Consider the following 21910-nt stretch of genomic DNA (forward strand, 5'->3'; position numbering starts at 1 on the left):
GCTGCCCATGTGTGGGAGTGCATCTTGCACTTCTGTGTCCCCACAGGGCTCAGTGGAGAGAAGAATAACCTGGTAAGTGAACAGATGGTAGCCCAGTGTTTGTGGAAATTCAGGTTCTGACATTTTGATGATGAAAAAATACTTCCAGAGGCTCAGTTTATCCCCTCCTAGAATGACTTTGGTCAGTGGCCAGCCACATCAGTCAAACCAGAAGTCTGTTTCAGGCCGGGGTGAGCCATTTCTTTCCAGGGAGGATTCCTGTATTAATTGATGGCTACTCAACTGGAAAATCTCCAGAGTTCCATGACCTGGAGCCATTTCCAGAAGAGAAGTGGAGCTTCCCTAGAGAGGCAGTGTACCTGTGCAAAATACTCCTCAGAGATCCTCCCAGCCCATTCGATGCACAGGTCCAGGGGGCGACATGGGTTGGCTACATCAGCACACTTTATCATCATACGCTTGATCAGGATTTGGTTTTCAGGAAAGTTCTTCCCAGTAGGGTTGCATTCACAGTCACTGCCCTCAATCTGGAAGACAGATGGTCATATTAGCGTTAAAATGATATTATGACCACAGTAGCCAGACATTAGATGGTCGGCAGACCCATTCAGACCTGCCTGGGACTCAAGTTTTCCCATCCTTAATTCCATATATAATACACTTAGTCAAGACAAACAGTTTAAAACATCAAACTCCCTGTCACCACTCATCCCCTCACTGCCATCCTATTCCCCAGAGGTAACTATTACCTCCGGTTGGTTTTGTTTTTAGTAGTTTGGTATAGCATTTTAAAGGAGAGCTTTTCTTCCAGTTTTATCAGGATGTGTAGAAACCACTGCCAGGTTTATAAAAGTGCATTAAAGATAGGAAAGAACACATACATAGGACCCTTCAATCCTTTCTTCATTTATTTCTACTACTTATGCCTGCCATCTCCCTCTCTGTCCTATGACTTTGTGTCCCATCCCTTTTCTCTTAAGGCGTCTGTCCACTCGTGCTTTCCTGGCTGCTTTTCCGACTGAATGGTGGCAAGTCATGACCCAAGTACATTCTTGGTTGGGGGGGTACTAAGAGCATGAAAGTGGGCTGGGGCAGGATTGGATGTATTCGGTCATGTTTAGAAAGACCAGTTGTGCAGGATTACAGACCTAGTGACGGATGTCAGGGGTCCTGAGCCAAGTGGCCAGTTCTGTGAGTAGGCTTACATAAATGCAATGATAGGTCAGTTACACAAAACCTGGATGATTGCTATCTTCTGCTTCCAAAGACATCAGATTGTGTAAAAACAATTATATTTCCAGAGTTCTGCCAAGCTGAAAAACTGCATGACATTTTAAGGGATTTTGTTTTATTTTGAGACTAGATCTATTTATTAAACCATCATGGACAGAATTATGTTCTGAAAAAAAATTTTTTTTATTTCTTACCACTGGTAAAATACTGCTTACAATACATACTGTTGTAAATAATAGATCTCAACACAGAGTTGGGAGCTTATTTTGATAGGTGACTTTCCTTAACTCTAAATTCCGTGTAATTTCCCCCTCCTGACTCCCCAGATGCTTACCCCCATAAGTCAGTCTCCTGAAAAGAGAGGGCCCTGGCATTACGCTGTGGGACCCCAGGAGATGAAGTAGAACAGGTGAGGGAGACACTGTCCCTCCATCTGGATGGTCATGTGAGGGGTCCTCCACGAACAGTCTCCTTACTGATCATCACGTTACTTTGAAGACAACCATTCATCATCCATCCACATATGCAGCCTCTGCCCAGTGGAAAGGAGCATAAAGCTTTCCTAATTTTACAGGGCTATGAACAGCTTCATGGTTTCAGAGGTCAGTTGAGCTCATTTTAAACAACAGAGATGTGAATCTTCTGTGCATGTTTTTAAAACCCAAGTTTGGAGGGGCCTTAACTAGGGTAGATCAGGAAATTTAAAAAATGACAAATGCTTTTGTTTTCAACTAGCACTCACAATTTGACTATATGGAATCTTTAGGTACTAATGTTTTTAATGCAAGTCAGTAGGAATATAGTTCTTTAAAATATCCACTTTCCCCCCAATACTAGATTTTAGCTTCTATTTTATTCTTTATTTTATTGAGTTCTTTTAATTCCAGTATAGTTGATATACAGTGTGGCATCACTACATTATATGCCTGAAATTGCCAGTTGTCGACATCACTCACGTGTTCATCGGGGGGTTGTGTGCTGTCTTATCCCCACCACCTGTTTACCCCTCTCCTCCATCCATGTCCCCTCTGGCGACCACCGGTTTGTTCCCTGTAGTTAAGAGTGTCTCTTGGATGGTCTTTCTCCTTAAAAACAGCCACTTTGGAGGTCTCCAATGACCGAGAATTAGAAAGGGCTTTGATCCTCTAAAATACCTCACAAAGGCTAGCCTCTGTTGTCTGCAGGCCTCGTCTGTCTTACTCTTTGGGCCTACCTCCTCCTGTCACCATGGGCCTTATTTCAGGACCCTCCTTTCAGGGAGCTCAGGGTTACTGCGGACACTGTGGCCAGTACTTCCAGCCCGTCTTCACCAGCTCCGGGCAGAGAGCCACCTTGGATTCAGGATGAGGAGAAAGTGCATTGAGGCCAGAGTAGCCTCTGATGGGAACAGTGCTCGGTTGTATCTGACCACAAGGGAAATGCTTACCTCAGCTGCCATTGGCTTATTGATGCTGTTCACAAATTTGTTCACATGTTCAAAGTGTTTGGTCATCTCTGTTGCTAAAACCATGTCGATAATGGCCTGGCGCAGTGTTCGATAATGGTTCCTAAAATAACCAGAAGACAAAGAGCCTTGTTCATATCAGGTCCGGAATTAGAACTGTCGTGCTTCCATCTCCCCACACTTCCACAGCGCAGGAGGAAGCCAGGGGCACAGAGTTGGGAACCGAGTGCGGATCATCAAGTCTGCCTGTGCCTCTTCCCGGTAAGCCAGGACTTGCTGATGCTGTTCTACTGTCCCCAGTGCAGCGGACCCTTCATTGTAGGACGTGAGTGTGCGTGCGTGCGTGTGTGTGTGTGATGTCACATTGTAGGCACTTACTTTACAAAGTGGTTCCTTCTCCCTTCCCTTGGCAACACAAACCCAGTGAGGTAGAAGGCAATGTCAAGTCCCTGCCCTGCAAGCCTGGAGCAGCAGCCCGGTGAGCTGTCCCCGAGGCAGGTGGTCCAGACTCGGGTTTCTATTACAGAGACTTGTCAGCACTTCCTCAGGTGATGGCCTCAGAATCATGTTTTTCCCCTGAAAAAGCTCTAAATTAGATCGAAAGTGTATTGCGTGGAGCTGCAAACCTGCCCCATTAACTCTCCAGGTCCTACCATCTTCTTCTAACTTCCAGGAGCCAGCAGGAAGAGCTGAGTAGAGTTGGCTCTTGGAGAAAATTCTTTCAGTGAAAGTTCTAAAAACAGTCCTTGACACTGACGAAACTTTCTGAAAGTGGAATAACTGGTCTCCGTGTTTTCTCAGACTTCTAGAAACCAGCGTGTTTGGTTCATGTCGAAGTGTGGTCAGAGTGAGCTCTGTGCTCTGCTCCTGTTTGTTCCCAGCTGGCCCACTTGGCCCAGGAAGGGGGAGACCTGTCCCCCCCTTTGGGCTTTAACATTTCTGCTGGGACATCTAGAACAACACTGTCTCCTCATGAGTTAGGTTTTTAAGTGGCAAACATTGAACTGGGGGAAGATGAGGAAGGATGCATGTTCCTTGAGTTACACAAAAGGCAGGATGTCCTCCTGGGAGGGCAAAAATTCTGCTGTACTTATCAGTAAGACAATCAATAGTTCTAATTACTTTGGGGTATGTAAAACATGTCCATAAACTCACTGAAGACCAAATGAAATTCCGAAAGATAAAAGCAGTCTGAAAAGGACAGGTAAGCTTACAAGCGCAAAGTGACTATCTTAATGTCTGATACAATGGTCCAACTATTGTTCTTTCTCCTTTTCCTTACCCTACGAAGCAGCTCAGGACTTGGAGAAGTTAGGGAAAACACCATTTCCCACTTACACTTCACAAACCTGAGCACAGGAACCCAAACACCACAGACCTGTCGATGTTCTTGAAAATGTTGCATTTGCTGTCCTTGACAGTGAGCTGGAAAGCCAGGGCAGTGTGATGACTCTCTAAGACAGCGGTGTCATTGTAGAGCACGGCGAGTTCGCTGCCTGCATTGCAGAGGAACGAGTTGGTCCTTCCCGGGTGATCCACATCGTGTACCGTGGCTGCAATCAGTGCTGCAACCTCATCCAGCTGATCAAGGCTTCCCTGGGGCCGTGGGGAGGCAAGGGTGAATGTTATCCACTGGCTGTCAGAGACCTACACTCCTATCTGTGCCTCAGGAGGGATGGGATGACCAGAATATTTTCTTCGCCTGATGAGCCTTCTCTGACTTCCTAGAAGTTGAGAAGCTACCCAGGACACAGCACAGATACTCTACTATGCTGCAACGTATCTGGAGGGAAACAGAAATCTGAGCTATGGGACACATCTATTATGATGGATGCCTACATTCTCTTCCCAGCACCCACTCACTCCAGGTCTTTGCAGGAAGCCAAACAAGCCTTTCCAAATGCTTGCCCTGTGGTATTGCCCTGACATTTTCCCACGAGTGGAGAGAGCATAGAGTGGCCTATGATCCCAAGTATTACTTATTTCATTTGCTTGCTTGGGTAAAGAATGAGAGAGTGGCAGTAAGTGGCACAAATACATCGAGACTCTTCACACCAAGGTAAAAGAACTAGAGCCAAGCAGTACAAGAGAATCACGGACAAAACAAAGAATTTTCCCAGGACAACTAAGGTGAAGGCAGCTCTTGCCGTTGAAAACCAAATTCAGCTGCAGGCTAGCAGGCGGCAAAGGCAAAAGGGAGACCCTCTTTCTTAAGCTCTTGCCGTGTTAATCTGAGAACACAGACCAAAGCACAAGGGCATACAAATTTTTTCTCAGATTACAACTTTAGGTAGGGGTTATTAAATGGGCTACTATCATGTAAGAGATCCTATAACTTGGGAATTCATTCAGTAATCATTTCTTCTAGGCTTACTGGGCTCTAGTTAGTAGAGTGTGAGCACTACAATGATGAACTACACTGGCATGCTTTCTGCACTAATGGGGTTGACAGTTTACTGGGAAAGGCACAAAATCTCTCTCTCTCTCTCACACACACATGCACAAGTAAAAAATAAATCTCTGAGCTCAAGAGCTCCTTCCAGCCCAATTCTCCAAGGTTCCTTGCAGTTCTACATTTTCTGATTGTCTGGCAAGACTGTCAGAATTAGAAAATGTCTTTTAAATTATATTACAGTCTTAGCCTTGTTTCCTTTGCTATTTGAGAAATTCAATCAGATTTTGCAGCCACTAGCAGAATTCACAATTTAAAGGAAAATTCTTAGGGGAGGGAGAGTAAGGGAGATGATAAAGTGACCAAGAACTCCCTGATTTATCATGCATTTAGTCACTATTTTTCTAGAGTGGTTCTGCTTAAGTGAGGTTCATCTCCAACTCTGGACTGCAGGGGCTGCCATCACTTTGGTCTTGACATTCATGCTTTAGGTTTTGTCCTCTACTGGCCCGGTGCAGCCTCAGCAGTGCAGTGTCTCGTGCAGCATATAGCAGAGGGCTGTGAGCCTGCAGTATGGATCTGGAAGTGCCCTGGCTCCTCCAAGAAAGGGCTGTACAAACACAGGTTCATGTCACCTTTTTTAACCACAGGTGATAAAGATCTTCAAAAGCATCACTCTTGGACCATATTCTTTATTTTGTTGGTGATTAAAGTGAATACCAAGATCAGCTTCCGGCTGATCGGCTTTGGCAAACTCTCCCCACCATGGTGGCATTTCTGCTCCTTCTGGCTGACCCACGGCGACTCTTCTAAGTACTCAGGGTCTTAGAATAAGGGGATGATCTCATGTCAGGCCACTGCAGACTGATAGGAATTTCAGTCTCTAAATAGCAGTTCTCCCGAGGCGTCTGCATTCTAAGCTTCAGTTCTAATTGCAGCAAAGGAATTACAAGCTTCACTGTGCAAGTGAGGGGAGAAGGGGAGGAAAGAAGGGGATCTCTTGCCAGCTGTGGCAAGAGATGTACATAGGATGTACATAGGGCTGTCCTATAAATCAGCACCTGTAGAGGACACTACTCACTTCTAAATAAGACTAAGGGACGTGAAACCTCTCAGAATTATGTAAGTCATCAATATAGGAGATACACATTCACACCTACACAAAACACATACACACACATCTATGATCAGGAGAATGGGGGATGGCTCATTCCTGTCTGGTTTATAATTCGCCACTGGCCCAATTCTGATCCTAAAATGGAACCTCTAGACCAAGTAACCATTTGCTGTAATAATGAAGTCCTGTCCTTGATCCCTCACAGGGGGCTCCTTGTGAATACCTGGAGAATGGGCTCATGAATCAGCCAGGCATGCAAAGGAGTCTCTCCCATGACATCAATTACTACTTTAGGCATGTGGGGGAGGGGAGAGCTGGGAGAAAAGGCCATGTCTTTACAACACCAACATGATCAGTTAATCTGAGTGTGTATGTATATATACGTAAAAGTTAGCTTTTTGGCTTAACATTTCATAAGATTGAGCTCCTGGACCTCCAATTTAGGCAGGTAACTAGATCCTGATATCAAAATTCTACCTTCACTCGTTCCTTTCCAAGGAAGAAGGCAGTGGCATGCAGGACATCGGCGGCATGGGTGGAGTTGTGGTAGGCATTGGAGGAGTGGTAGTTGGCTTCAATCACTTGGAGCCAGGCTCGAAGAGTAGTTTCAGAGCAGTGTAAAAATTCACATACTCCAAACCGAGAAAACACCTTTAAGCCCAGGTAAACCAATGGCCTGGAAAAAGGGAAAACAATTCACTGTATTCACTGGTCTAGAAACTGCTTTCTTTGATGACACGGGGGAATAGAGGCATTTTTCTTGAGACGCTTTTACTTCACATGCTCAAGGGCATAAAAATATTCCCTCCCCAAATTAGGAGACAGAACATCTCATCAGTCACGGATTTACAACCAGGTGCCTCGCAGTGATCCATACATGGTTTCTCGATTGTCTTTAAGTCATATGGCCTTAGTGGTTCCAGCCACCAAGACAGATCTCTGATAGTCCCTTTCCATCTCTACTTCTATACAAACTCTATACTTCCTCTGTGTCCCCTCAGGAAGTCACTGAGCCTAAGGACAGTGGTCTCTGCAAAGTCTTACCATTTCCCATCACATTATTCATGTACAGGTGAGAATCATTCACATACTGTACATCAGCAGCCCCAGAAGAAAGCCTTCTCCTACTGTAGAAGAGGTCTTTCTGAGATATTTAATTTTTTCCCTGCCTCCCGGATAGATCCAAGGTCAAGTCTGTAGTGCTCTCAAACTCATTTTGTGAGGTGGAGCTTCAACAGTTCAGGGCTGAGAGTACTTGTAACTCCTTTACTAGCACAAAGGAATGACCTGGATAAATCTGAAAAGGACACGTAGTAAGTCCTCATCCTTGGTCATCCCCAGGCTAATCCCACATCTTACCCACTCTGTCTCCATAAAGGAGCTCACTCAGGGGCCACAGTCTCTCTGGTTGTTCGACATTCCAGCATGGCATGACTGGTAGAACCTGTGAAGTTTCTTGTGGCAAGAACGCACGTCTCCCTCAAATCCAGATGTGAAAGTCTTGAGCGTGGCCATCAATCTTTCCCCACCTGCAGCCAGAGAAGCCACATACCTTTTATGTGTTACAGCTTCCAATTCAAAGATGTTGAACTCCCAACTTTCCTCATTATCAAGTAACTGAGCGATACAAGGGGGGACATCGTTGATGGTTATTGGCATCGCAAGGTGGCTGTGACTCTGGTGCACATCTGAGCAAACACATGGGGTTGGGGAGGCTGGTTAATTGCAGAATCTTGAGTGCCCCTGAGCATTTGTCATCATCTTCATGGTAGCTACTAGAAAGGACGTCTTGAAGTTCTAAGGGTAGGAAGATTTTTTACTTCCAGGTGCTTCTCTTACATTATGAAACTTCCAGATCCCCCAACCAAAAATAAAAAATAAAAGAAGTATTCCATTTAACTGTTTAAATGTACAGAGATTTGCAATTCCTACTCGGACAGTGCTCAAAGAAGTAATTTTAATGAGGAGACCTGGTTTCAAAGGCAGAACACAGGGACAGTGAACTCCAGTGAGACCCAAGAGGAAGTAACAACACTCTCCCCAAACAGTAATCCCAAAATGTGAGAAGGCACAGGCTGGAGACTGGTTATCATCATGACATGGACAGATGACAACTTACTCTTAGTGAACACATACTCGTTTCCTGACAACCTTCTCAAGCCATCCTGGAATAAAGAAAGCTACTATTAGAAGTGTGCTTTCCATGCTCTTAGCATTGTTCTCTCATTTCTTCCATTAGCCTAAGAGACCTGCATCCTGAAAACCCAATCTGGAACTCCAAGTTGAAGCTCAAAATTTTATTAAAGAGTATCTGTGAGACAGAGGATATTCTCCCTTCCACCACTATTAGCCCCAGGAGATGGAGAATTGAGAATAAAGTGGATAGGACTTCATTCAGGTTATACATCTGATCTCTGATTTGCCTTTTTTCAAATTCCCTCTTTGTCTTCTGGCATCTTGAAGCCACATTTCTGCAATTACAGAAGGGGTCCTGCTTTTGGATGTGGGTTATTTTGAAGGAACGCCACTTCCCCTTATAGGGACTGTGTTATTCTTGCGTTCTTATATTTACATATTGGGAAACCAAAGTCATGGGCCACATTTTGGGGATGACTTAATGTAAAAACTTAAAAAGGGTGGGCTGATTTTTTACTTATATCTAAATTCTTTTCCAACTGTATTTTCTGTTTTGCAACCTGGGCATTGCAACTGGCCTTTAAAATGAATTTCTGGGTTTGAGATGTTTGGAGCAGCATAAGGGAGTGGAAAGAATTCTGGTGATTTCCATTTACTAGGCTCTTGAACTAGGCCCCAGATGGTGCTGCATCTCAGTTTCCTTCTCTCTGCTTTCTACCCTTAAGTATCTAATTATTTAGATCTTGCTTAAAAGTCATTTATAAAATTACTTGTCTCTCTAGAAAGTATGCACTAAGGTTCAAAGTATTAATGAAAATGGGAGCTTGGTTGGCTCAGTTAAGCCTCCCATTCTTTTTTTTTTTTTTTAATATTTTATTTATTTGACAGAGAGCATGAGTAGGCAGAGTGGCAGGCAGAAGGAGACTCCCCATTGAGCAGGGAGTCCAGCCTGGGGCTCTGTCCCAGGGCCCTGGGATTATGACCTGAGCCAAAGGCAGATGCTCAACTGACTGAGCCACCCAGGTGCCCCAAGCCTCTGACTCTTGATTTCAGCTCAGGTCATGATCTCACGGTGCTGAAATCAAGCCCTAAGGAGGCCTTGGCACTTAGTGGGGAGTCTGCTTCTCTCTTTCCTACTGCCCCTCCCCTGCTGTTTGGGTGCTCCCCCTTTTTAAAATAAATAAATAAATCTTAAAAAAATTAAAGTATTAATGAAGGGCTCCCCTAAAGTCATACCTTGGATCTTCAGGCCAAGCCCTTAATTTTTAAAACTCTATCAGTAAGCAAGTAACCATGGCTACCGCTGTCTTGCCCGTAAGGTAGGTATCACAAGGTACTCCTGTTCTTGTTTTGCTTTTCTTTTTCTGGTTCGCAAAACCAAATAAAAGGAGGTAGAATTCTACACTGGTTCCTCACAGCCTTACCTGCAAGATGGTACACCAGCAGGGGGAAGGAGGGCAGATAACGTAACTCCAAGAACCAAAAGCCTCCTACTGCGACTCAGCGGTGGCTGCCCTCCTGAAGGACCCTTGCCAGCGTTGTCCAGAGCTCAAGTTTATGATGCACTGGGAAGGAACAGCCAAGGCCAGCCCAGGGACAGAAAAGCAATGGGGGGGAGGGGTCACTAGATTACAGGCTCATTAAAGACCTTCAGCAGGAACAAGGAGAATGACTACAAAACCAGTCAACCCAGCAGATGGTGGCAGGGCTGGACAGAAAACACACAGATGACTCCAGGAGTCTGTTTTCCTCCCAAAGAGTACCTCCAGTTTCAGCCTCTGATTAGGATTACAAATGAGTAATTTGAATCTTCTCCTTTTTCTTCACTTGCTGATATATGAAGATTACCACCAAACAGTTCACATAAAAACACAAGAACAAATGAGTCCTTAAAAAATCAGCTGCCGGGGCGCCTAGATGGCTCAGTAGGTTAAAGCCTCTGTCTTTAGCTCAGGTCGTGATCCTGGGGTCCTGGGATTGAGCCCCACAGCAGGCTCTCTCTTCACTGGGGAGCTTGCTTCCCCCCCGCCTCTCTCTGCCTGCCTCTCTGCCTACTTGTGATGTCTCTCTGTCAAATAGATAAATAAATAAATACATCTTTAAAAAAAAAAATCAGCTGCTCTTGGTGGTTACAGAGGCTGAGGCAGGAGGTACTGGCGAGCTGGCAGGGGGCAGACCCCGCCCCACCTCACCCTACGGAGCCAGAACAGCTCAGCTCTGCCTTTATTGGATTCTAGTGTTGGGGGGTGGGGGCGCCTGGGTGGCTCAGTCGTTACGTGGGGGAACTTCTATAGAAGCTTTGATTTTTAACAAAGGATTTTCTTTACAATTTTGTGGTGTAGTCTAAGTACAAACCCTTGCATGATATAAGGAGCCTGCTGTCCAAGGAGACCTAGCCATAACCCTCAATCCAACACTGCCCTGGGTCAAGGGGAAGACATCGACATACTCCACCCTCCATCAACTGCTACTCTACTGTAATGAGGATTCGGAAGCACTGTCTCCCATTGCTGTGATCAGTTAGCTTCATGGAAAGATACATTCAAGAATTCCTTGAATTCTACCACTCAGATAATAACTTTTGATGCAGATGCTTCTGGTTATGCTGACATTAGCCCACACGACAGATGTTTCTGCAACTACAGGCACTAGTTTCTATGTTACATGTTCTGTGTGCTCCGGAGGGCACTTCCTGCCTCTCCCCTGCCTTTCTGGGCTTCCCTCATCACTCACAGTCATCAGGCCTCCAACGAGATCACTGGTGTGGGGATCTTCATCTTTGGTACCCAGCTGAGGGGAATACAGTTCTGTGGTCCGTAGAATCTCTAAAACCCTGTCCAAGGCTTCTGCTACTGTGACGGGGCTGTTCTCTTGGGCTGCATTGATGATATTTATAACCTAAAGAAGTAAAGAGAGAATACATTTGACGATATTAGGATTCTAATTCCCAAAGGTTACACGTATGTCTGGAAATGGTAAGAAATCAGATGATAACACGTTTTGTTGTTCAAAATGATCCGTGTTTCCTCCGAACCAGTCCATTCTTCCATCCCCCCTCTGCTGGTGGTGCTCCTACCACAGAAACTACGTTTTCTGCAGCTCCTTTGCTGATCCTTCTCTGGCTCTCTTCCACAGGTTGGAGCTCCTTGGAGACTGGTGCTGGGCCTTTCACTCTCCAGTCCTTCCAGAGACAAGCTATTTCCGTGATTTTGGACCCCTATGATCCACATCCAAGGACTCTCAAATTTACACCTTTGTCTCAACTCCTTTCGACCTTCAACTTTGTATATTCAGCTGCCTACCTGACATATCTACTGCACTATCTGACTTACATGTCCAAAACTAAATTCATGATATTGCTCCCTTCTCCCCAAAGCAGGCAAGTGAACAAATGGAACAACAACAACAACAACAACAAAAATCGAAGACAAGAGCTCCTTCTCTGCTTCCTACACTGGGCAAAACAACACTGGTATCCACTTGTGCTCAAAGCCAAAACCTAGGAAGCCCCAGCTGACAAACCGTTTTCCCCATTTCTCGGTCACCTCTCCTAGTGTCCCTCATCACTAAGTTAAATTAATTCTACCCCTAAATATTTCTTCATCTCTTCATTTCTATCTCCACTGCTGTAACTCAAATCCAACTAACAACACTTCATGGCCTGAAATTCTGGAAAAGCCCCAAACTGGCCTCTTCTCTTTCATTCTTGCCATTTCTAGTCCATTCTCTTCATGACAGCTGGGTGTTCTTTCTAATAACATATTGATCATGTCACTCCCCCACTTGAAACTCTTCAGTGGTTTCTTCTGCAAACAACTAAAACATGAACACTTCTCCCCCAACCCCCACCTCCGGTCTCCACGCTCTAGCCGCCCACACTTTTTTTCACCTTCTTCTTCAAATACTCCAATCCTCCAGTACTCCAATCAACTCTTTGCTTCTTCCCTCGTGGTGACTGCTGTCCAGAATTCTCTTCGCCCACCTTTTCTTCTAACATCCTTGCATTCTTCAGTTCTTACTTTAAACATTACTTCCTCTAGAGAGAGCTCTCCCTGATCACCTCATCCAACACGAATAGGGCCATAGTAATCTAATTTTCTCTTAGAACCCTACAGTTTTCCTTACTAACAGTCATTGCAATTTATAACTACAAATTTATTTATTATGTGTTTATTTAGTATGCTTCCTCTCTACGGTATCAGTAGTAAGTCATTCAGGACTTTATCTCCAGAAATTAGCCCAGTGCTGCGTGGCCCTGACTGCAGAGTGGAGGCAGCAGCTGCCACTCACCTTTGTGATGGGAGCCTCGATGGTCATGGAATGGATTCTTGCCATGGATGGATAGCGACGATTCTGTAGGCTTGGTGCTGAAGAGAAAAACAAAGTTGTAGCTGGTTCTGGTGGCTCAGCTTGGCTAAATACACCAAAGGAGCCCTTCATGGACCAGGGACCTGATTCTCAAAGGAATATTTCCCCACTGCCCTCCACAAAGCAAAAGATATGCCCATCCTTCAATCCTATAAGGCTGAGACACCAGGCACTACTTGCCAAAGTCTAGAAAAGGTGCTTTGGCCTGAAACCTTGATGGTGCAGGCAGGTTTTAGGAGTCCCAGTTCCAGAAGGGTAATTTCAGAGAGGGTTAATGGGATCCTGAGGTCCCATCTCACTTTCCCGTAAATCACTGAAGCCCAACTTTGATAGTTCCTAACTTTCAGTCCCCAGCTGTTGACCACATGATTGGGTAACTGCCCTGTGGAAAAGGAAGCACGGGCCGCGGTCAGGGTGGGGCGCAGATGAAGGAGTCCACTCTCAGTAATTAGGGCCAGCCTCTCGACCTCCCTGTGCCCCTAGGTTCTTAACACCCAGAATCCAGTGATGGTTCTAGCTCTAATCAATAGAAACTTTCATTTTAAATTAATTCTAATTTAAATTTTTTTTAATTTTAAAATTCCAGTACAGTTTTTAAAAGGGTTATATTAGTTTCAGGTGTATAATATAGTGATTCAACAATTCCATACCTTACTCAGCGCTCATCATGATAAGTGTAGTCTTTATCTCCGTCACCCATTCACCCTCCCCTCTGCCCCAGCAACCTCCCCTCTGGTAACCACTATTTTATTCTCTACAGGTAAGAGTCTGTTTTCTGACTTTTGTGGGGTTTTTTTGGCTTTATTTGCTTCTTACATTCCACATGAGTGAAATCATACATATTTTTCTTTCTGATTTCACTTAGCATTATGCTCTCCAGATCCATCCACGTGGTTGCGAACAGCAAGATTCCATGCTTTGTTAGGGCTGAGAAATACTACATTGTGTGTGTGTGTGTGTGTGTATTACATATAATATTATACATACGTTATATATAATCTATAACATATTTATCTTTACATTATGTTCGTATATGTAATATATATTATATATAATATATACACACAGTAAACATACATATATTACACATAATATATATACACATATTACATATATATTAAATCTTTTATCCATTCAACTATCAATGGACACTTGTGCATCTTCCATAATTTGGCTATTGTAAATAATGCAGCAATAACCATAGGGGTGCATATATCTTTTTGAATCAATATTTTTGTATTCTATGGGTAAAAGACCCAGGAGTGGAAATTAATGGATCTTATGGTAATTCTTTGAGGAACCTCCATACTTTTTTCCATGGTGTTGCATCGATCTGCATTCCCACCAACAGTGAACAAGGGTTCCTTTTTCTCCACATGCTCACCATCAATACTGTTACTTCTCATGTTTCTGATTTCAGCCATTCTGACAAGTGTGAGGTGATAGCTCATCAGGGTTTTGATTTGCATTTCCCTGATGATCAGTGATGTTGAGCATCTTTTCATTTGTCTGTTGACCATCTGGATGTCCTCTGGATCAACAGCTTCTTGCCTTCTGCCCATTTTTAATCAGATTATTGGTGGTTTTGAGTTGTGTAAGTTTTTCAATATATTTTGGATACTAACCTTCTATTAGATAGGTACATTTGCAAACGTCTTCTCCTATTTGGTAGGTTGTCTTTTAGTTTCTTGATTGGTCCTTTTACTTTGCAAAAGCTTTTAATTTTGGAATAGTCCCAGTAGATTATTTTTGCTTTTATTTCCCTTGCCTCAGGAGACATATTTGGAAAAATGCTGCTAGGTCTAATGTCAGAGAAATTAATGCCTCTGCTCTCTTCCAGGATTTTTATGGTTGGAGGGCTCACATCTCTGTTTTAGTCATTTCAAGTTTGTGTGCATGGTGTGATAAAGTGGTCCAGCTTCATTCTTTTGCATGTAGCTGTCCAGTTCCCCAACACTGTGGAAGAGACGGTCTTTTTCCCATTGCATATTCTTTCCTGCTTTATCAAAGATTAATTGACCATATAATCATGGGTTTATTTCAGGGCTCTCTATTCTGTTCCACTGATTAATGCTTTGTTTTTGTACCAGTACCATACTACTTTGATTACCACAGCTTTGTAGTGTATCTTGAAATCTGGGATTGTGATACTTATGGTTTTGTTCTTTTTCAAGACTGCTTTGGCTATTTGTGGCCTTTTGTGGTTTCATACAAATTCTAGGATTATTTATTCTACTTTTGTGAAAAATGTTGTTGGCATTTTGATAAGGATTGCATTAAATTTGTAGGATAGGTAGTACAGACATTTTAATATTTGTTCTCCCAATCCATGAGTATGCAGTATCTTTCCAGTCATTTGTGTCGTCTTCAATTTCTTTCATCATTGTTTTATACTTTTCAGAGCACAGCAGATCTTTCACCTCCTTGCTTGAGCTCATTCTAGGTATTTTATTATTTTTGGTGCAATTGTGTATCAGATTGCTTTCCCCTTTTCTGTTACTACATTCGTAGTGTACAGAAATGCAAAGGATTTAGGTACCATTGGTGGTTTTTTTTAATATTGTGACCTTACTGAATTCATTTATCAGTCCTATTACTTTCTGGGTGGGGTCTTTAGTGTTTTCTCTACATATTATCATGTCGTTTGCAAATAATCAAAGTTTTATTTCTTCTGTAGAAATTTGGAGGCCTTTTATTCCCTTTTCTTATCTAATTGATGTGGCTAGTCTTTCCAGTACTAGGTTGAATAGAAGTCACAGTGGACATCCTTGTCCTGTTCCTGATTTTTGAGGAAAAACTCTTCTTTGCATTGAGTAGGTTGTCACCTGTGGGTGTTTTATATGGCCTTTATTATGTTGAGGTATGTTCATCATGAATGTAGGTTATCAGATTTTTTTGTCATCTTTGTCAGATGCTTTTTCTGAATCTTTCAGTTTAAAGTGATTATATGGTTTTTTATCCTTTCTCTTGTTGACTGATTTGCAAATATTGAACCTCCCCTCGCATCCCAATAGTAAATCCCACTTCATCGTGATGAATGATTTTTTTTAATGTACAGTTGAATTCATTTTGCTAATGTTTTATTGGGGATTTTTGCATCTAAGTTTATAAGAGATACTGGCCTGTAATTCCCTTTTTCTGTAGCGTCTGTTTTCATATCAGGGTAATACTCTCAGAGTGAATCTGGCTACTTTCCTTCCTCTTCTGTTTTTTTTTTTTTTTTTTTAATAATTTGAGAAGAATAGGTAATAACTCTTTAAATGTTTGGTAGAATTTACCTGTGAAGCTGTCTGGTCTTGAACTTTTGTTTTTTGATTACTAATTCAGTTTCATTGTTGGTAACTAGTCTGTTCAAAGTTTTTGTTGCTTCCTGATTCAGTTTTGGGAGGTGCTATGTTTCTAGTAATTTACCCATTTCTTCTAGGCTATCCAGTTTGTTGGCATATGATTTTTAATAATATTTTCTTATAACTTTATTTCTGTGGTGCTGTGGTGTTGGTTGTTACTGCTCTTTCATTTCTGATTGTTTGTTTGAATCTAGCTAGAGGCTTATCAATTTCACTGATGTCTTCAAAGAACTGTCTCCTGGTTTCATTTATTTTTTCTCTTTTAGTTTTCACTTATTTCTGCTCTATTACTTCTTTCCTTCTACTGGCTCTGAGTTTGATTTGTTCGTTTGATAACTCCTTTAACTGTAAGGTTAGGCTGAGATTTTTTTTTTCTTCTTGAGGTAGGTCTGTATTGCTATAAACTTCCCTCTTAAAACTGCTTTTATTGTATCTGAAGATTTTGGACCATTAAGTTTTCATTTTCATTTGTCTCCATGCATATTTCCATTTCCTCTTTGATTTCTTAATGGACCCATTCATTATTTAGTAGAATGTTATTTAACCTCCACGTATTTATGTTCTTTTTGCTTTTTTCATGTGGTTGATATCTATTTTCAGGACTTGTGGTTCAAAATGATGCATGGTATGACTCTGAACTTGAATTTCTTGAAATTTGTTTTGTGACCTAACTGGTGATCTCCATCTGCTCTTGAAAAGAATGTGTATCCTGCTGTTTCAGGTCATAATGTTCTGACCATATCTGTTAGATCAATCTGGTCCAGTGTGTCATTCAAAGCCACTGTTTCCTTATTGATTTTCTGCTTGGATCGGTCTATTGATGTAAGTAGGGTGCTAAAGTCCCCTACAATTATTGTATTACCATCAATTACTTCCTCTGTGTTTGTTATTAACTGCTTTTTGTATTTGAGTGCTCCCACACTGGATGAACAATTATTTATTTACAATTGTTCTATCTTCTTATTGAATTGTTCCCCTTATGAAATAATATCTTCATCTCTTGTTATAGTCTTTGTTTTAAAGTCTATTTTTTTCTAATATAAGCATGCTTACCCCAGGCTTTTTTTTTTTTTTTTTCCCCACTGCCATTTGCATGGTAAATGCTTTTCCATCTCTTCACTTTCCATCTGCATGTCTTTGGGTCTGAAATGAGTCTTATAAGCACCATATAGATGGGTCTTCTTCTTCTTTTTTTTAAATCAATTTCATAACCTTAGTCTTTTGATTGTTTAGTTCTAAGTAATTATTTAGAGGTATATACTTACTACCATTTTGTTACTTATTTTACGGTTCTTCTCTGTTCCTTTATTCTCTTGCTCTCTTCTGGCTTTCTTTAGTGATATATTTGAATTCCTTTTTATTTTTCTCATATTACTGAGTTTTAAAAGAAAGTATGTATTTATTTATTTTAGGGAGAGAGAACATGAGCTGGGGTAGGGGGGAGAGCAAAGAATCTCAAGCAGGCTCCCCAGTGAGCACAGAGCCTCACGGGTGTGTGTGTGTGTGTGTGTGTGTGTGAGATTTATCTCACCACCCTGAGATCATGACCTGAACTGAAATCATGAGTCAGATACTTAACAGACTGAGCAACCCAGGCACCCCTATTACTGGTTTTTGTTTTGTGGTTACCGTTAGGTTTATATGTAAAATCTTATGCATCAGCCTTAAGCTGATGGTCACTTAACATGAACCCCTTCTTTACTCCTCTCCTCACTCCCATGTTTTAGGTATATGGTAACATCTTTTAATTTTTGACTCCCTTGACTGGTTTTTATACTTAGTTAGGTTTGCTGCTTTTGTGTTTCCTACATTTCATACTCTTGCTTATGGTCTTTCCTTTCCACTCGAAGAGTCCACTTTAACATTTCCTGTAGGGCTGGTTAAGTGGTGATGAATCCCTTTAACTTTTGTTTGTCTGGGAAAGTCTATCTCTCCTTTTTTTCTTAATGATAGCTTTACTGGATAGAGTATTCTTGGCTCCAGGTTTTTTCAGCACTTTGAATAGATCAAGCCACTCCCTTCTGATCCGCAAAGTTTCTGAAAAATCAGCTGACAGCCTTTTGGGATTTCCCTTGTATGTAATGATTTTCTTTTCTTTTGCTTCTTTTAAATTCTCCCTTTCTCACTACTTTTTGTCATTTTAATTACTATCTATCTTGGTGCTGACCTCCTTGGGTTGATTTTGTTGGGGGCTCTCTATGCCTCCTGGATCTCTTTTTCTGCTTCTTACCCCCAAATTAGGAAGTTTTCAGCTATTATTTCTTCAGATACATTTTCTCCTTCCTTCTCTCTAGCTTATCCTTTTGGGATCCCTATAATGCAAATATTACTAGGCTTAATGGTGTCACTGAGTTCCCTAAGTCTATTTTCATTTTTAATAATCTTCTACTCTCGGGGCGCCTGGGTGGCTCAGTGGTTTGGGCTGCTGCCTTTGGCTCGGGTCATGGTCTCAGGGTCCTGGGATCGAGCCCCGCATCGGGCTCCCTGCTCCGCAGGAAGCCTGCTTCCCTCTCTCTCTCTCTCTGCCTGCCTCTCTGCCTACTTGTGATCTCTGTCTTTCAAATAAATAAATAAAATTAAAAAAAAAAATAATCTTCTACTCTCTCCTCTTCAGCTTGGTTGTTTTCCATTACTCTGTCCTTCAGGTTGGTGATCCATTCCTCTGCTTTCTCTAGACTTATTCCATCTTGTGTATTATTAATTCCAGTTACTGAATTCTTCATCTGTGGTTCTTTTTATGGGTTTTATCTTTTCATTAAGGGTCTCAACTGAAGACTCTGAAGTCCAGTGAGTACCTTTTCGACCATTACTTTAAATTCTGTATCAGCCATGTTTCTTTTCTCTCTTTTCTTTAGCTCTGTTCCTATGATTTTGTCCCATTCTTTCATTTGGGACATATTCCTCTGTCTCCTCATTTTGTCTTTCTGTGTCTGTTTCTATGTATTAGGAAAGTCAGCTACAACTCCTGCTCTTGAAAGTAGTAGCTTTGTGAAGGAGAGGTCCTGTAGTGCCCTGCTGTGCAGTGTCTCTTGTTCATGGGAATCTGGCACTTGAGGAGTGTCTCCTCTTGTTTTATGCACATACTGTTGTGGCTGAGCTGCTTTTCCCTTTGATCCAGTTGATTCCAACGGCTCTTTGCCTACTGTGGGTAGGGTTTGGTCCTTGGTGTTGTGAGTGGGCCAGTCTGGGGCTGCCTTGGGCTTGAGTTGAGTCACACCGGGCATTTGCCAGAGAGACAGGGTCACTGATTTTCAGGGTGCTTTCCTGTGTTGTTCCCTAAGAAACTTTTCTTGGCAGATAGGGCTTGCAGTCAGACCAGATGTCTGCTCCTAGCTCACTGCTGGGGCTACACTGTTGGGGCTGCTGGTATGTGTGTGGTTGTCTTCCCCTCCACCCAGAGCAGGAGTCATTTTGGAGTGGTGCTGGTCCCTGATGGGGCTGCTTGCACCTGCCAGCCTTGTGGCTCTGCTTTGGATGGGCCCTGGCCAAGAGCTTACTGGAAGGGGGCAGGTCCACAAGAGAATAGGAGATCCACAGTACAACTAACCTAATCCAGTCCTCCTTTGGCAGCATCTGAAACCCTGGGCTGAGGCTGGGCTTGCTCAACCCTCTGATAGCCTTTGTTTGCTGAGTGCCCTGAGGGCCCACAAAGCTGAGCCACCTCTGCTCCCAAATCCCTGGGGTTCAGGTGGCCTCGGGCAAGTCAAGCCACTTGGGTCTACCATCTGTGCTTATAATCACCAGGCTTGTGGGGCTTAGGGCTCCAAGTATGAGATCTCCAAGTGAGGGCCCCCTCCAACAACCACATCTGTCAGAGCTGGGCCCTAAGGCCTGGTGCTGTCCTCCCAGCTATGCCATCAGGAATTAGGAAGAGGCACATCCCTTTCTTCCCAGGTAGACCCTAGGTTAGGGTTTGTGTGGGTCTGCTTTGTCAAGAGACCTGGAGCTGGGGCTGGCTGGAGAGGGCTATCACAGAGCCAGTTGATTTTTAAAGTTCCAGATGTTAAGCCCACTAATTTTAAGAATTCACCAAATTTAGCCCTTTTGTTTTTCAAAGCCCAATCTTATGGGGACTTCCCATGCCTGGGGTGTCTGGCATGAGGGTCTCTTCTCTTCCCCTCTCCAAGTCAGGTCATGATCTCCCTCCTATAGGTCTGCTTAGCTCCCAAACTTGTCCCCACCCTCCCCACTCTCCTCTACATGGACTATTCTCTAACTTTAACTGTGGAGTTTGTTCTGCCAGTCTTCAAGTTGTTTCCTGGTTATTTACACTGGTAAGAGTTTTATCTAGCTATATCCATGGGATGCAGTAAGGTAAGGGTCCTCCTACTCAGCCATCTTCTCTCTCTTTTTTTGGAACAGGTAATGCTTACATGTGGGTAGAAAATTCAGAGGGGAGAAGCTTTACTTAATTTAAAAGCCCTGTTCTCGGGGTGCCTGGGTGGCTCAGTGGGTTAAGCCTCTGCCTTCGGCTCAGGTCATGATCTCAGGGTACTGGGATCGAGCCCCGCATGGGGCTCTCTGCTCAGCAGGGAGCCTGCTTCTCCCTTTCTCTCTCTCTCTCTCTCTGTCTGCCTCTCTGCCTGCCTGTGATCTCTCTGTCAAATAAGTAAATAAAATTTAAAAAATAATAATAAAAGCCCTGTTCTCATTAGATCTTACTACCACTTCCTATGAGGCAGGCAGGAGGGATAAAATCTTCATGATATAGATGTGATAACTTAATCTAGGCAGTATCAGGAGAGCCTTCCTGCTGCTCCGCCATCACTGCAGCCCTCTTCTGTGCTCTGCAGCCCCTACTTCTCCACGTTCTGCAGGGATGATGATCCCACCCCAAACTCTATGCTGAAAACCAAGCTAATCCAGTTCAAATTCTCTCATCCATTATCCTTTCCATCTAAAATGTTCTGTGTACATCTGAAAATATTTCAGTCCCTCCTTTTTCTTTACATTCTTGGTCCCAATCTTTCGCACGCCCTGGGATTTATCCATCTTCCTGTATGAATTATTCATCTTGTCTCTAGAGGCTTTGGTCCTTGCTAGTGTAGCCACTTCCCTCATACTCAGGTTTCACACTGTGACCCAAAGGATTGGAAAGTCTTTCACTTGTCCTTCCTGTTTATTCCCGGAGGTTACCATCCTACTGCTGTCCTTTCTACCTCAGTCACTAATTATCCCTCTTCATGCCCCTGGAATGAATGAATGAAATCCACTAGTTCTCAGTTCTTAAGCTTGCTGGTCTCTGCAGCATTTCTACTGCTCGTCATCTCTTTTCTCTTGCTCTCCTCCTGTTCTTGGTTCGCCACCACCTCTCCTGCAGTCTTCACAGGCCCTATTTCTCTTGCTTCTCCTCTCACTGAAGGTGTGCTTTCAAGTCTTAGACCCTCTTTTCTTTCCTCTTTCTCTCCCCTACCTCCATCTCTCTCTCTCTCTTTCTCTCTCTCTCTCTCTCTCTCTCTCTCTCTCACACACACACACCCCTTAGAGATCTCCCCCTGCTCATAGCTTCATCTATCACCTCTAGGACTCCTGAATACATATCTCTAGCCCTGAATACCTGTTTTACATTTTAGCTTCCTTGCCATCTCCACTAAAATAAAACTCATCATTTTCTCCTCCCCCAACCTTGGCCATACATGCAGACTCCTGTTTTTGTAACTATTACTCATTTTTTTCCCCACGTACCTACGACTGAAATTTCAGAGTCATCTTTGACTTTCTCAATGCCCTGCAAATGTAAATGATTACTTGGGCCTGATTGAACTCAAATAATGTTCTGGTAAATTCTGCTTTGCAGAGCGGAACCGCCGTGCTGCTAAGTTCTGTCTCACAGTACTTCTGTGACCTTTTATAAAGGGTTAGGGTGTGTAACA

At 43.0% G+C, this 21910-nt stretch overlaps 1 protein-coding gene across 7 annotated transcripts in view; it reads right to left on the minus strand.

Annotated features, from left to right (window-relative positions):
* The window catches only part of PDE8B (phosphodiesterase 8B), a 260450-nt gene that overhangs the window by 4209 nt on the left and 234331 nt on the right, over positions 1 to 21910 (minus strand). For all 7 annotated transcript variants that reach the window (XM_082724779.1, XM_082724778.1, XM_082724777.1 and 4 more), the window contains 8 exons: positions 12613 to 12689; positions 11056 to 11220; positions 8306 to 8351; positions 7739 to 7874; positions 6664 to 6862; positions 4056 to 4273; positions 2660 to 2780; positions 360 to 527 (listed from right to left, as the gene is read on the minus strand). In XM_082724779.1, the coding sequence (XP_082580905.1) occupies positions 360 to 527; positions 2660 to 2780; positions 4056 to 4273; positions 6664 to 6862; positions 7739 to 7874; positions 8306 to 8351; positions 11056 to 11220; positions 12613 to 12689 (1130 nt within the window). The remainder of the gene's footprint in view (positions 1 to 359; positions 528 to 2659; positions 2781 to 4055; positions 4274 to 6663; positions 6863 to 7738; positions 7875 to 8305; positions 8352 to 11055; positions 11221 to 12612; positions 12690 to 21910) is intronic.

The sequence above is a fragment of the Mustela nivalis genome (assembly GCF_964662115.1).
Source record: "Mustela nivalis genome assembly, chromosome: 3".
NCBI lineage: Eukaryota > Metazoa > Chordata > Mammalia > Carnivora > Mustelidae > Mustela > Mustela nivalis.